The sequence below is a fragment of the Oryctolagus cuniculus genome, chromosome 6 (assembly GCF_051225735.1).
Source record: "Oryctolagus cuniculus isolate XC-2025 breed Fujian yellow rabbit chromosome 6, ASM5122573v1, whole genome shotgun sequence".
Taxonomy (NCBI): Eukaryota; Metazoa; Chordata; class Mammalia; order Lagomorpha; family Leporidae; genus Oryctolagus; species Oryctolagus cuniculus.
In genome coordinates, this window is record NC_142872.1 from 7365843 (window position 1) to 7381418 (window position 15576).

At 53.7% G+C, this 15576-nt stretch overlaps 1 protein-coding gene across 2 annotated transcripts; it reads right to left on the reverse strand.

Annotated features, from left to right (window-relative positions):
- Positions 1 to 932: 932 nt before the first annotated feature.
- On the reverse strand, positions 933 to 11536 carry CDO1 (cysteine dioxygenase type 1). Of its 2 annotated transcripts, none has more exons than XM_089334813.1 (5): positions 11207 to 11536; positions 7805 to 7882; positions 6942 to 7093; positions 2432 to 2601; positions 933 to 1612 (listed from the first exon to the last, which is right to left on the reverse strand). In XM_089334813.1, the coding sequence occupies exons 1-5, from the start codon at positions 11374 to 11376 to the stop codon at positions 1583 to 1585; spliced, it is 600 nt and encodes a 199-aa protein (XP_089190939.1). In that variant the 5' UTR covers positions 11377 to 11536; the 3' UTR covers positions 933 to 1582. The 2 variants fall into 2 exon arrangements, with proteins under 2 accessions (XP_089190939.1, XP_017196483.1); XM_017340994.4 differs by having other exon boundaries at positions 6942 to 7096.
- Between the last annotated feature and the right edge of the window lie 4040 nt (positions 11537 to 15576).

Here is a 15576-nt window from a genome sequence, read left to right on the forward strand (position 1 = left end):
ACACACAAACACATGCATACACACACACACACCACAAATACACACGTACTCACAAACACATGCATACACACAAACACATACATACACACACAACACAAACACATATACACAGATATACACACACAAACACATACCCACAAACACATGCATACACAAACACACATACATGCCACAAATACAAACACACATATACCCACACATGCATAAACACACACACCACAAACACATGCATACACAAACACACATACACATCACACACACACACACACAAACACATGCATACACGCAAATACATATATACACACACAACACAAACACATATAAACAGACATACCCACACATGCATAAACACACACACCACAAACACATGCATAAACACACACACACACAAACACATGCATACACAAACACACATACACACCACAAATACAAACACACACATACCCACAAACACATGCATAAACACACATATATGCCACAAATACAAACACACATATACCCACATGCATAAACACACACCACAAACACATGCATACACAAACACACATACACATCACACCCACAAACACATGCATACACACAAACACATACACACACAACACAAACACATATACACAGATATACACACACATACCCACAAATACATGAATACACAAACACACACACATAACACAATCACATACATACACACAGAGACATACACACACCATGATTTTAGGCAACACTAATCACACATAGGAGCCACACCAGAGGCAAGGCCCTCCGTGTGCCACCTCTGGCCAATTGGAAAACACACGAGAAGCCCCTAGAGCTAAGTGGGTTTTGGACCTCTCATAGTCTCAGTCACAAACGTGTCTGTTGCTGTAGTCCAAGGAATAATCTCAACTGATGTAGAGGAAGTTTGTGACCAAAGTAAAAAGACAACATTAAACTGTGCTCAAATCCAGTTTTATTAAAATCGCTTGGCTCCTCTGGAAGCAGTACAAAATCTTCGACTATGACCATGGACATAAGAGACACAAGTTCCTGTTTTGGCTTCGTTACGGGTTTGGGTTTAATCTCTGCCCTTCATTTCAGTAACAAATGGCATGTGCCTGTCACCCATAGAAAAGGAATTTGCAAAATGAGGTCGAAAAAATAAAATTCCCAGATGCAGAAATTTCTCTTCAACTATTAAGAACATACAAAGTCCATCTACACTGAGCCCCCAAATAACAGAGCAGGCATCTGATGTCTGGTTTTCTGTTTTTACTTATTGCTACTTACAGTGCAGAGACCAAAGTGTTTCCAAAAGCTATTTAAAAAAAACCCCTAACGGAAACTCCGCTTGCTTTCAGTGGATTCAGAGATAGAAATGGGAGAGAATTGATTTGGCCTTTGAATCACAAGACTTATTTGTCTTCTGTGAGATTTCTGGTAGCTCAGACGCTGCTTGCTGACGTAATGCCGTAGAATTAGCACCTGCCTTCCAGGAGACAGACGCGTTGGCTTCCTTGAGTGTGTCCCCGACAGCAGCGGAGGGAGGCTTGCCCACGGCACGCGTCCAGGGGACCTCGTAGTCCCGCAGCGGGCGTGCTGCTCCTTAGTTGTTCTCCAGCGAACCTGCAGTCACCTGCGTGAGAGGGAGACTGTGTCACTCTCCCCGGGACACACACGAGCCTGTCCTCAGAAGTCCTGCTCCCCCAGCTCCTGCGATGCCAATCTCTCGGCACCGGGAATGTGGACGACACAGACCGACAGGCCCCTGCCCCGGCTTCTCCGTAGGGCTGTGTGTCCGTAAGATTCGTGAGGACTGCCTGCAGTCTCTGTGCCCGTGCACTGTCTCAGGACATGCCGATGACCACAGAAAGGCCAGCTGACTTCCCCAGCGTGGGAAACTGCCGTACGTGTCAGGGCCGGGTGCCTTAGTATCTTTAGGTACAAAGGCCCGTTCCTCGAAAAGGAGCACGCTCGCAGTGCTGGTTCATCTGTGGTGTAAACAGCACCACCCCCAGAGGAAAAGCAAGTGGGCCACCAAAACCCACAGATAGGGCTACAGCACCTCACTCGCAAGGCGAACTGCCCCTTGTGCGTGCTGGGCCAGCCAACCGGACCTGCGACCCGCGTCAGAGCGCCAGGGGCGGCTCAAACACCAAGCCGGGGCACTTCACGCTCACAGAAACCCAGGGCAGGTGTTTTCTTTCAGAACGAGCGGACACTACAAAGTTTCTTAGTAAACATTTCTTGGCATCAAATTAAATGGTTTTCTTTATAAACCGAAAACACAGTCTCCAAAGTTCCAGAAATGTTTAAGATCTACTGAGTCCCTCCCCCAGGCTGTGTTCACCTCATTCTTCAAGAACAATCAACATTTCAGACGTTCAAGTGGCGTTTCGGACAACAGACGCAATGCCTCCAGCGTTGCCGAGCCACAGAGAGACTCGCTACTTACAAATGGAGTCTTGATTCCAAATTTGCTGTGGAACGTCATGGTGACCTTGTTCTTATGTCCTGTTCTCTGATCAAAGGCATGGCACGAGTCGAACGGTGGGCTGTACAGGTGCAGGCTCACAGCCGGCTCCGTGTGGCTAACGTTCTCCACGCGGTGCAGGCCGATGGAATCTGGATAAGGGCCGAGAAGGAAGAACGGGAGATGGGGCTGACACGCCGGCCGCCAGCCAAAGCTTCCTCATCACTAAGATCGGCGGTCAACCTCCACGCACACGGAACGGACAGATTAGAATGAAACTCCCGGGTCAAGCAGCAGGCGCACGTGCTTTCGCCTCGGCTCCTGCCTGAAAGCCGCTCCCGCTGTCCTAACATAAGAGGCATCAGGACACACCGACGAGGAAACGGGAAAAGAGAGCATAGATGTAAAAAACGGGAGGCTTGCAAGCCGATGGACGGCCGTGCAGAAGCAAGCAAGCTCAATGCTAGGCTATCCGTGGGGAAGCCAAGACACAGCCTGACTTCTTCCCAGAAGTAGGGGAGAAGTGGGACCGTTGAGTGCTTTTATATGACCACTTCCCGAGAGCCCACTGATGAAGCTGTCACAAATCCTTTCCTCTCATCTCCTCTCCTCTCCCCCCAGGAGAAGAGGGGGATCTGCTCTCCAGAAAGCAGATAAGAGACGACCTCACAGCCAGAGGGTGTCCACTCAAACCCAGGCAAACTCAGCAAATCTGGTGGACGGCAGGGTCGGATCTCTGCTTTAGCCAGCACCCAGCTGCCGGCTGGGAGTCTGCTCTTCAGGTGGGAGCTGGGAGGCAGCTGTCGGCCACTGGATCTGCTCAAGAGAAAGGCCCACGGACACCACCCTCAGGTCCTCCAGGAAGAGGCCCTGCCAGACGACTGGACACTGAAGTCCACCCGACAAGCCCCACTCCCTGCGCAGAGCTACCAATTAACTTTTTTTGTCCCTGCTTTCAAACATTAGCCCACAGCCAAGGCCACGAGAATTTGAGGATGGCTCTTGTACAAAAGACAGGGGCCAGAACACTCTGAAAAAAGCAACTGAGACAGAGAGAGACCACTCAAGATCAGACACAAAAAGGCCCATCGCTGTTTTTAGAGTTAAAGGAGTTATAAAAGTGGAGATCTTAAATGTAAAAAATAACCACTGAGTGTCGAAGTTCTAAAAGCAGAACTCATTGTGTGCAATGAACATAAAGAAAGACTACTGTATAGGTTTTTTTTTTCCTTTTAAATGTAGAAAGGCTTTTGCTTAAGGGTTGCATATTTTTATTGGAGTAAATCTGAATGCTCCTGTTCCTTTGGAGTAAAACCAATGCTTACCAGTTTCCAATTGTATGTAGCTTCTCGTTGGAATTCGAAAAAAATGAAAACCTAAATAAAACAGGTGAAAGCTCCCTGACTAGTCAGTGCACACACACACACACACATTCACACACACATTCACACACACACCCATCGTTAATGTCCTAAGGGAGACGGGAAAAAATGCCACAAAAGGAACTGCAAAGAAATTGAGCTACTGGAAAGAAAAACCTGAGCAGAAGCCTTGGCAGAAAAACCCAAGGGAAGGAAAGGAAAGGAAAGAACAGGGCCCACTGAGGAGGTTCCGTGTCCAAACAGGAGGTGCAGAAACAGAAACCCCAGAGCTCTCGGAAAGAACAGTATTTTCTCAAACTACGGGCCAGAGAGTCCCACCCACTGCCCAGCACCATGAGTGAGTCCAACCAGACTCATCACTGCCAAATTTCAGAACCCTGAGGACAGATCCTGAACATTTCTAGAAAGGAAAAAACTGGTTTCATAGAAAGATTCAGGAATCAGAACGGCATGAGGCTTCAGACGAGAACGTGTCCACTAAGACAAGATAAGAGCTGCACAAGATTTTACCTACTGGGGTCTTACACTTCCACCCGCGTGGATCCTTTCTGACAGGAGTGTGAATGGAGGACAACACAGGGGCCGGGAAGCAGGGGATCCAAGGGCAGCAGAGAGCGGGGCCATCGCCTGGGACAACCGAGAAGCCCACCGTGGCAGCCGAGCCTTGGCCTAGAATCCACCCATGTCCTGTGGCAAAACACTAGCGTCTCAAAGTCAAACACCAACATGACACTTCGCAGCTAGGAGGGGGGCAGAGGAGCTGATCACAAAAGAAATTCGGTGTAATTAACGAGGGCACCCAGGAGCGTGTTACAGACAAGGAGGCCCAGAAGCCAGTGAGGTGGGTGCCACGCCTGCCTCAGGGGACCAGTCAGGCTGCCTGGCAACCAGCCACAGCCTCTGGCATCCCCAGTTCTCTTTATTCTTGAAATGGAACCAAATTCTCAGGCCCTCCATCTCTTTGATCCTACAGCCTACTGCTTTTGTAACATACTGCCTTTAAGCACGATTGTGTTTTACAATTTTCATCCATCTTATTTGAAAGGCAGACACATACACACAGAGAAGTACACACACACGGACCCCATCTGCTGGTTCACACCTCAGATGCCCACATCTGGGCCTCGGCGAGGCTGAAGCCAGGAGCTCAGTCTGGGCCTCCCAAGTCTTTGAGCTGCCACCTGCTGCCTCCCAGAGAGCCGGCGCTCACACCAAGGCACTCAGCAAGCCCACGCGCATCTCCCCTGCTGTGCCAACGCCAGCCCCAAACACCATTCCACACACAGGTTCACCAGCTCTGCACACTGCCTGCCTCTGGACACATTGTTTCTGTAATCACAGTGCATGCTGGGCGACCCTGCAAAACCAAGTGCCCCTGGTTCAGGGACCTCCGCTGTCAGTCACCCCGGCATCACTGTCGCTCTGCGGTTCCTGTCTTTGCCTCCTCTCTCTTTACGTTCATGGTACCCCTCGGCCACAGTAGTATCGGGGCTCTCCGGCTGATATCCGGGGCTCAGTTGGGACCTCCTGCCTGTTACATTAGACGTGGTCTCCTTGTCCTGATTCCCCCCTCTCCTCCAGCCTGCACTGCTGCCAAAGGGGCCAGACATGCCACCGCATGCATCTAGTTCAAGGTGATCTTGGAGGCCCGGGTCCCGGGATCGCTTTACCCCTCTAAGTGCCGGCTTCCCTGCTCCCCGACAGACCGTGTGCTTCACTCGTCCCTGAAACGCCCTTCCCCGTTCACTACCCACAGCCACCCCTACTGAACCTGTGACAACCAGAGGTCGAGAACGCGTGGTTGAGTCACATGGTGTCCACAGAAGCTCTTAGCAAATCCCTCCAAACATTCTCACTGACCAGCACAGCTTCACATAAAAGCCAGAAGGCTCAACTCCTGCAGGGCAAGCAATAAGGACAACCCCACTGCAGCTGGGGGCTGCTGCCGCCCCTCTGGGTGGCTTCCATGCGGACTGCAGAGCCCTGGAAATGTCCAATCCACGGCACCGACTCCCCCGGCAGCTGAAAGTTATTATTCTGAAAGGCATTTGGCTTCTCCGTGAACCACACAGGGGACAGACCCGTTCTTGGAAATCCGGGGTAACTTATATATAGCAACCCTCAAATGGCTGAGTAAATGAATCCGTTTTTTGCTACACCGGAAATTAACAGCTCTGGGCTATGTGAATGGGGAAAAAAACCTTCGCATACAATCTGACCCTTATCAACTCCTTGTGATCCTAAAGTAATTATCGATGGAACAAATTCAGGCCAAGTATCAAGGCCAAGAACAGACTGGAGAATAGGAAGAAAGGACTGGCTTCGCCAGAAGATCCCTGGAGTGCGTTCTCTTAGGTAACTCGGAGAGCATCCTGAGTGAGAGCCTGGGCTGAGGGATCAAGTGGCGCGGGTTCAAGTCCAATGCGCACTTGAAAGCTGAGGCATCTTGGACAAGTTATTTAGTCTTCCTACGCGTTGGCAGGCAGCCTCATGTGGAAATGGGAATTAAAAAAAAGAACTCATGTAAGTTTTAATGAGCTTTTTGGAAAGTTACTACCCCTTTGAGGAACAGAGAAGTTAATCACTGCCTCTCCTGAAAAGCATTTGGCTGTCGGATAACCCATTTAGGGAAAAGAAGGAGTTCTTGGTCAGAGAGCCATACATCACCGCCCGATCCTGCGCCTCCCTCAGCTCCCCGGGAGAACATTCCTGTAGGGGTACTGCATGCAGCTGGAAAAACAGGGACCACTCAGAATTAATCACTTCCAGAACACTCCGTTACAGTCCTTACACTTGGAGGCGAATACTTGCAACTTGATCCTAACCCTCTTGTGGACAGACACACGTACATTCACACTCAGTTCTAACGGTCCTAAACGTTGGCAGGTATGTGACTTTTCAGACACACGCCCTGCACGCACATGTTTTTAATAAGCAATTCCGACCCACAGGCACAGCTTTAGCACACAAAACCCACTGCGGCTAGCGCATTTCCCGAGCACTTTCAATCACGTCTCCATGATCCAGGTCCCACCGCAGACGTGGAAGCAGCCGGCATTTGAGACGAGGGCACGGTGCTCCCGCTTGCCCCCGCGAAGAGAGAAGGTTACCATTGATGTAGGCACACTGGTTCTCCCTCAAGGTTCTTTCCGACTTCTTGGTCATCTCGTTAGACTTTTTGTCAGGCCAGGCAAACAGTGTCTCCTTGAGATTCCCCTGCAGCATCTTGAGAAAGCAGTGGGAGTCGGTGTGGTCATGGATACTGCTGCGTGGGCACAAAGGACAGTGGCTCAGGGCACGGTCCGAGGCCGCAGCTGACCCCACTCGCGGTCAACAGGACAGCGCCCAGGCCCAAGCCCGCTGCAGCTGGAGTTTTCAACGTTGCTGCTCAGGGCAAACTAACACAATAACGTGTCACCCACGCCAAATGTGCGAAAGGGATGCACTTTAGTTTTCTGTACCCTTGTTGTCATAGTAATTGGGGAACAAAACACACACCTGCCAGCTTTGATCTCCACCCAGCTTTTAACAGATTCAGTAAGTGGGGCTAGAACTTGATTTTGAAGAGAACATTCGAGAACGCTTAAACAGCAGAAAGATAATGGTCTATAATAATGGCACACTGAGAAGATCTCTGACCATTTAATGGTTTTCCCTTTGGTTTGTTCTTAGCCACGAGGCTAAACACCTGCCCTGGGAACTGGTTTTAATATACATGGCGTGTGCCTGAATGTCCCACATTAATACTCATGAGAATTCTTGTTAGGATTAGGGGAGCCAGTGCACAAATAGTTATGAGATTAGTCTCTGCAGGATTCATGGCTGGCCTGGCATGGGGTGTGCTTTGCCTGTTCAGGGCCAGGTGCCCAAAGAAGCTCCTAAGAGAACGGTGGTCTCACCTGCCACGGGCTTCACGCGACAGAACGGTGGTCTCACCTGCCACGGGCTTCACGCGACAGAACGGTGGTCTTACCTGCCGTGTCCTTCACCCCAGCACAGAATCATCAGGTTAAACTTCCCATTTCCTTGATCCACAAGATTTCGGGTATATCTAAAAGAAAGAACGCATTCCGAAGGTGGAATCCGAATGCTGACACGAGCCCCGGAAAAAGAGACGAGTCAGAGAGCGGCGTTCATGAGCCACTGAGCGCCTCTGACTGCAGGTTCTCGCTAGCAGAACCGTTTTCACAGTGCCTCTTGGACATTCCTGCACGCAGAGTCAGCACGCTTACAGAGGAGGCTGGGTGGCTTCCGTGGACGATACAAGAAACAGCACAGGGGAAACAGAAGCAAATTCCATGTCTCTCCGCCCCAGAGCGTCAAGCTGATAAAAAAGACCAAGTTTCTCACAGAAGGTATTTGCAAAGTGCACACTGCTCCAGGCAAGAATGCTGCCATTGTTTCCCTGCCTCGCCTCCCTGTAGCTACACCAGGACTTGAGAAACAAGGTTTCATTAAATAGCTGCTCTAGAATTCTTCTTAGTTCTGGTAAAGCTGGGACACAAACCACATTCAAAAGCACTCACATTGAAAAGTCAGTCACAAATAACGTGGGGGCCGGCCAGGACAAAGCAGCCCGTGGGAGGCAGGCAGGGAACTCTAAAGCTTCCACGACCAGGAGCCACCAACCACTGGGGAGAAAATTAATCCCGAACCCAAACAGCTGTCACCACCACATTACCAGGTTAAAAAGCCAACCTGGGGCCGGCGCCGCGGCTCACTGGGCTAATCCTCCACCTAGCGGCGGCACACCAGGTTCTAGTCCCGGTTGGGGCGCCGGATTCTGTCCTGGTTGCCCCTCTTCCAGGCCAGCTCTCTGCTGTGGCCCAGGAGTGCAGTGGAGGATGGCCCAAGTGCTTGGGCCCTGCACCCCATGGGAGACCAGGATAAGAACCTGGCTCCTGCCATCGGATCAGCGCAGTGCACCAGCCACAGTGGCCATAGTGGGGGTGAACCAACGGAAAAAGGAAGACCTTTCTCTCTGTCTCTCTCTCTCTCTCTCACTGTCCACTCTGCCTGTCAAAAAAAAAAAAAAAAAAAAAAGCCAACCTGGGTTTTTATTGGTCCAAGGGTCCTCTTGCCACGACCTCAGCAGCAAGGCTGGCCGATTCTGACGCTGATCCACACTTTGGTTTGGGAGGAATCTGACTCTTGTACTTTCCGTGGGGTTTGTCCACTGGGCCATCTCCTTACTCCGGTCCTGCCTGTCCTCACCCTTTCCCCTCCGGGGCACCTGCAGGGCAGGATCCTGGAGGGAGCTGCTTCTTCCTGACTTTGCAGCTCCTAACAACCTGGCCAGGGGCTCTGCACACAGCATTAAAATTCACAGCAATCTGGGGTGCCTCCACCAGTCTTAAGGGTCACCTCCCCGGCTTCCGGGTGCTTGGTGGGGAGGATTTACTGTCTGGCCCACACCGGGACAACTTCTGCTTGGTTCTTCTGCACTGGTCCCGGCAGAGGCAAGGATGAGAACCCCTCCAGTGCTGGGCGTCCACTCAGTGCAGAGTCCTAGAGGCAGCTCATTCCCCTCAGCCCTCTCCTCCGAAACTGCCTGCTCAGGACCCCAGCCCGCCTCTGCATGAGCGGCAGCCACGGCCCCGCAGATCCGCCAACCCCACCAGCTGCAGTTCAGAGCTCGCAATCAAGACTCACAAGGGGCCAGCGCTGTGGCACAGCCGGTTAAACCATGGCTCTATGGCACCCCATATGAGCACTGGTTTGCTTTGAGTCCTGGCTGCTCCACTTCCAATCCAGCTCCCTGCAAATGCATTTGGGAAAGCCACAGAGGATGGCCCAAGTGCTTGGAGCCCTGCCTTCGACCTGGCTCAGCCCCAGCTGTTACAGCCATGTGGATCATGAACCAGTGCTTGGAAGGTCTCTCCCTCTGACTCTCCCTCTCTCTAATCCTACCTTTCAGATAAATAAAATAAATATTTGAAAAATCCACTTGCAAAGAAAAAAAATAACTCAAGGCCCCTGGAAATGACCTTGTTCCAAAAATTAAGAGCTGGTACAAACCAGTCTGGTTAGTCAATAATGCTTGGACAATAATAAGCCAGTCAGATACACAAGAGATCTGCAAAACGTTCACAGTAAAAATGCCTATTATGATAAAACCACACGTTGATTTCCAGACATCTTCAAGCCTTTCTTTATTTAAGTGAGAGGGTGGAGAGGGTAGACTGCTGGTTCAGTCTCGGAATGCCTGCAAATGCCAGAGCTGGGCCAGGCCAGCTGCCAGGAACAACCCAGATGGCAGGACCCCACCCCGCTGATCCTCCCGCCACCCTGCAGGGTCTGCTCCAGCAGGAAGCTGCGTCCAGGAGCCAGAGTGAATCGCAAGGACTCTGGTGGCTGGGGGACAGGGGCCTCCCACCCAGCATGCCCAATGCCCGCCTCTGAGAGCAAGCTTTTTCTGCACCCAAGTAAACTTCCTTTAATTCCATTTTTCCATGGGCTTTTTCAAAGTCCCTCTGCCGCGCTATCCGCCTGTTACAGCGCCGCGCGCCGGGGTTAGTTGGAACAGCCCCGCCGTCCCGAGCTCCGACAGAGGCAGTCTGTGTGGGTCACGCAGCCTGCTGCCTGCCTACCATCCTCCGCCGGTGACCAGGGACACGACGGGCCTTTCTGAGGAGGGTCCTGGCCCCCGCAAGCCCTTGTTCACCTGCAGAGCACACGGGCAGCACTTGAGAGTGTGGACACTGTAGCAGCGTCACTCCCAGCCACAGCTGGACCGACCACGAGCCGGGCCGACAGGGGCCCAGGGAACTGCTACCTGCAGGTGGGCAGTGGGCTCCTAAGTTGGACTCGCTTTTCCCAATGCAGGTCCTCCAACAGAGAGGAAGGCCGAGGAAACCTCACAGCACTCACGAAAACCGCCTCCAAGAAAAACAAACCGGACTCTGGGCTTGTTTTCCTCCCTCTGCTCCCTCCCTCCCCTCCCCGACCGGCCCTGCGGACGCAGGAGCTGCTGCCCCGCGGACACGCAGCTCCGCCCGCGCCCCAGGCCGGCCGGGACCCCGCTTCTCCGCGGCGCGCGGGAAGCGCGTCTCCAGCCTGCACCACGGGATGAGGAGGCGGCTCGTGCCCCGCTGGAAACGCCGCATTCAGTCTGAAACCCGGTGGCTGATGTGACCAACCGGGCACCCGGCAGGTCGGCGGTCACGAAGGCGCGTGGGTGAGGGCAGCCAGGGCGCAGTGTCGCCAGGCAGAGGCCCGACGCACCGCCGCGGGCGTCCACGGAGCTGCGGGCGAGCCTGCCGCGCGCCGGGCCGCCTCGGTCTCCACCAGCGAGGCCGGCAGCGTCCACCTTGCGCGAGCTAGGGCCCTGCGCCCCCTCGGCGGACCCAAGGCCCGGCCGGGGCGGCGCGCTCACCTGTATTGGTCGAACTTGGCGTAGAGCGCCCACTCGGCGGGGTCGCTCTCGTAGGCCTCCAGGACGGCCTGCACCTCCTCCACATGGACCTCGTCGCCGGCGAAGAGCTGGTGCAGGATGCGGATCAGGTCGGCCAGGCTTCGTGGCTTCAGCACCTCGGTCGGCTCCATCCCGGGGGCCCAGGCGCGCGTCTCGCTGCGGCTGCGGGCTAGGGGCCCAGGCGCGCACCGGCACACAGAGGCGCAGCCCGCACGCACCGACTACTCCCTGGCCCCCGCGATCGAGACGCCACCGCAGGCAGCGCGGCGCTCGCCAACCCGCATCAACTCCGCCGAGGGCGTCCTCCCGGGCCGCTTTTAAGCCTCGGGACTGAACCATCGGCCCTCGGGGGGTGGAGCGAGTGGGAGCCACCCCGGAAAAGCGGCGGAGGCGGGGAGGGCGTGCCGACCAGGCCCCCATGCGCACAGCCCGGGGCTCCCGCTCGCTGCGGGCGCTGCCAAGCGCCCCGCTGTCTCCCGCGGCCCTGCGCCCGCGGCAGGGCTCGGGCACCTCGCCCCCTCCTCAACCGCGCGGTCTGCCCGCCCACCACAGCGCGCGCCCGCGCAGCCTCCCCGCAGGCGGCCCCCTGCCCAGACGTGGACAGAAAGGGCCGCGGAGGAAGGATTGGGGAGGACGGCCCGGGGCATGGGCGGACCCCCTCCTGCCAAACGCAGCTGAAGACTCGTTGGGGGTCAGCGAATCCAGAGGGGGCTGGGCGCGGCTGCTCGGTCGCCTGGGAGCTTGGCTGGGGTCCGAGGCAGGGGCCGGTGTCTGGACTGAGACGCAGAGCCGGGACGTCGGTCGCGTTTGCACAGAGGCGGCTGGGGTCTCTCCAGGGTGAGAAGGTGGAGAGCCAGCCCCCAGGAGCCTCTGGCTGTAGTCTCAGACGCTGCCCAGCGGTGTATCCGGTGGGGGACTCTCACCTTGCCACTGACTGCTGGCGGCCGCGGGCGGGGGTCCGGGGCCTGCGCCTCTGGGGTCACGCATACCGAGACACATTTGCGTGTCGTGGGTCCCGCCTCGCGTGCCTGGGGAGCGCCGCGAGTTACACCAGGTTGAAATGAGAAGAAACACGTGGAGGAGGAAATGCAAGTGTGGGTTCCTAGGGCATGATTCCGACTCAGGACTGTAAATCCTGGACTCCCGCAGAACTGGCCGCCGCAGGTGCCCTTCAGGGTATTGCGGGAGTCACTGACTTGCACACTTTTGTCTTCTCAATTTTGGAGCACCTTAATTCCCTATCGTCAGCTCTCCTAACCCATTCCTCTTTGGAACCGGCAACAGAAATCAAATACGAGCTTAGGCTTCGCATTGCATATCTGGCACTCCTCTGACGGTTCACTTTCTGCGTTCTCCAGTCCCTCGCGGATCTTCAGTGTCCTCGAGGATCTCTGCTGGTCACTCACACTCGCGTTTCCTCACCGGCTGTGCTCTTAAACCCTCCCCTGGCCCGCAGGCAGTGTCAGCCTCCACCTGGCGCCTCCCCATTCTCACAGCTGGGTGCAGTCTGACACCCTCTGCCACTTCAGTGTTTGCAACTCCTGTCCAGAGGTTCCACCTGTTGCAGCCGGGCGCCGGGGCTCTGCGGGGACCTCGCCAGCACCACTGCCCCTCTCTGTCACTGCAGCGTCTCTGCCTCCATTCCTCTCAGGATTCACCTCCGTGCAAAGCTTGCTGCTCTCCTTCAGTCTGTTTCATTGCGGCTGGATTCCTGTGCCAGCCTCCAGAAGTTGGTTCCATGGTTCCAGCTCCCCCAATACAGACCCTTTGGATTAATTCCCTTCCTTTCCTTCTGCCTGTATTCTACAAGGCCATTTCAGCATGTTCAAATTTTTATTTATTTATTTTTACAGGCAAAGTGAGAGAGAGAGAAAGGTCTTCTTTTTCCGTTGGTTCACCCCCCAAATGGCTGCCACGGCCAGTGCGCTGTGCCACCGATCCGAGGCCAGGAGCCAGGTGCTTCCTCCTGGTCTCCCATGCAGGTGCAGGGCCCAAGCACTTGGGCCATCCTCCACTGCCTTCCCGGGCCACAGCAGAGAGCTGGACTGGAAGAGGAACAACTGGGACAGAATCCAGCGCCGCAACTGGGACTAGAACCCGGGGTGCCAGTGTCGCAGGCAAAGGATTAGCCAAGTGAGCCACGGTGCCGGCCAACATGTTCAAATTTTAAAGTCTAGCACCTGCTTTCCTCTCAGATTGGCAATTTCTTTGCATTGACAACTGGAGCCTGAGCATTCGTCACTCTTTGGGGGCTGCGAACCCTTAGCACAGGCTCTGAGTTTTATTTTTATATCCTCATTAGTACTTTGTGCAGGACAGCTACTCAAGAAATATCTGGGTGCACGCATGGTGAAGCAAATTGGTAATTGGTAACTTCACTTGCCAGACTTTCTGTAGGGGTCCTGAGGTTCAGAGCTGTTTAGTAGACTGATGCCAGAATTCTCCCGCAGAGTTGCCAGTGCAACCTCACCCGTCAGTGGCATTATAGGCTCTATTACATAAGTAGAATGCCAAGATGTATTGAGGTAGTTCTATATGACTGAAGTGTTAAGAGACATTGTGCCACAGTGTTAAGCTGCTGTGTGCAACACAGGCATCCCATATGGGTGCTGGATTGAGTCCTGGCTGCTCCATTTCCAACCCAACTCCCTGCTAACGTGCCTGGGAAAGCAGCAGAAGATGGCTGGACTACTTGGGCCCCTGTACCCACATGGGAGACTTTGGGCTGGCCTAGCCTTGGCCATTGTGGCCATCTGGGGAGTGAATCAGAGGATGGAAGCTCTCTCTCTCCCTTTAACTCTGCCTTTGAAATAGATAAATCTTTAGAGACGGACGGCCAGACACTGGTATGGGGACAGACATCTAGAAAAAGGAACTAGACTCATTAGAGGTCTGGAGAGACTAACCACGTACACCGACCTGCCGAACCACCTGATACCTTTTCAAGAGCACTGCTCACCTAAGTCACCGTTCTCGTGGCTTGTATTTACTGGAAGGAGGGTGGGACACACCAATGTCCAAATACAACTCGAGAGGAAGAACACAGATGGCTTTGGCCAAGGAGGTAAAAACCGTAACACACAGTTGGGATTCTGAATGTTTTGAAGGTGAAGCCGTCAGGATCTGCTGATAGACTAAAGCAGCCCAGGACAGGAGTCAACAAGTCTCACCAGCGGCGAGTGTGCATTTGCTATTTAGAGGACCCTGGGAACACTGCAGTGGGAATCGGGAGACGAGCTTTTGCAGATCTAGGTACTCTAACTGGGAACAGAGGGTTGGAATAAACAGGGAGTCAGGTTTTGATGCCCTGTAAGGAAGACAGTTCTGTATGAAAATGAGTCATCTCACAACGGATGGGCTCCTCGGGGCTATCGGAAGTAAATCATCTGTCGTATGTGCTACGAGGGGACTTCAGGAAGTTCAGGGGGAAATGGAATAGTTCTGGTGTAAAAAACTTGAAATCCAGCCAGCTTTTTCCTATCACATATTCCCCACGAGATTTCTGAAGACTTGTATTTGCTGCGATGATATAAAGGATCTATGGGAGGTGACTCACTGGAATTCTTCCCACTTGGGGTTCAGACTCAAATTCAACTCTAAAAGTTCAAGATTTAAATTCGGATTTGAGAACCTGCCCACTCCTTCCAACTAGAATGGAAGTGTCCCAGGAACAGGGGTTTTAGCGGTCTTCCATCAGCTCAAGCACACAGAGGGCCAGAGGGCTCTCATACGTCAATGACCAAGTGGACTTTGCACCGTTTTGAGTTTGTACTAGATAATGTCCAGCTGCCTCCTGAGGATGAAGCACCCGGTTCATGCACCATTCACCAAGAATTCTTCACCACTTTTTATCATTAATGATAGTTTATAACCATAGGGTTTTTTCTCTTAATAACAGGTTTTTTTTTTTTGACAGGCAGAGTGGACAGTGAGAGAGAAAGGTCTTCCTTTGCCGTTGGTTCACCCTCTAATGGCTGCCGCACCGCGCTGATCCGATGGCAGGAGCCAGGAGCCAGGTGCTTTTCCTGGTCTCCCATGAGGTGCAGGGCCCAAGCACCTGGGCCATCCTCCACTGCACTCCCTGGCCACAGCAGAGGGCTGGCCTGGAAGAGGGGCAACCGGGACAGAATCTGGCGCCCCGACCGGGACTAGAACCCTGTGTGCCGGCGCCGCTAGGCGGAGGATTAGCCTAGTGAGCCGCGGCGCCGGCCAACAACAGGGTTTTCATGCGTTCTTGGCCACTTGTTTTTCGAATTGTGCTTTCTCAACACAGAAGACACCCGTCATCCATTGCTAACATATTCCACCACCTCTGTCGTACAAAAACGTGA

Bases quoted from the DNA above. Each gene is read 5' to 3' on its own strand.
- CDO1 (XM_017340994.4), bottom strand. From the start codon at position 11,376: ATGGAGCCGACCGAGGTGCTGAAGCCACGAAGCCTGGCCGACCTGATC. The intron at 7,883-11,206 runs GTGAGCGCGCCG...TCTTTCTTTTAG, and splicing joins GCCAAGTTCGACCAATACAG to ATATACCCGAAATCTTGTGG. The intron at 1,613-2,431 runs GTAAGTAGCGAG...CCTCTCACGCAG, and splicing joins TTGGAATCAAGACTCCATTT to GTGACTGCAGGTTCGCTGGA.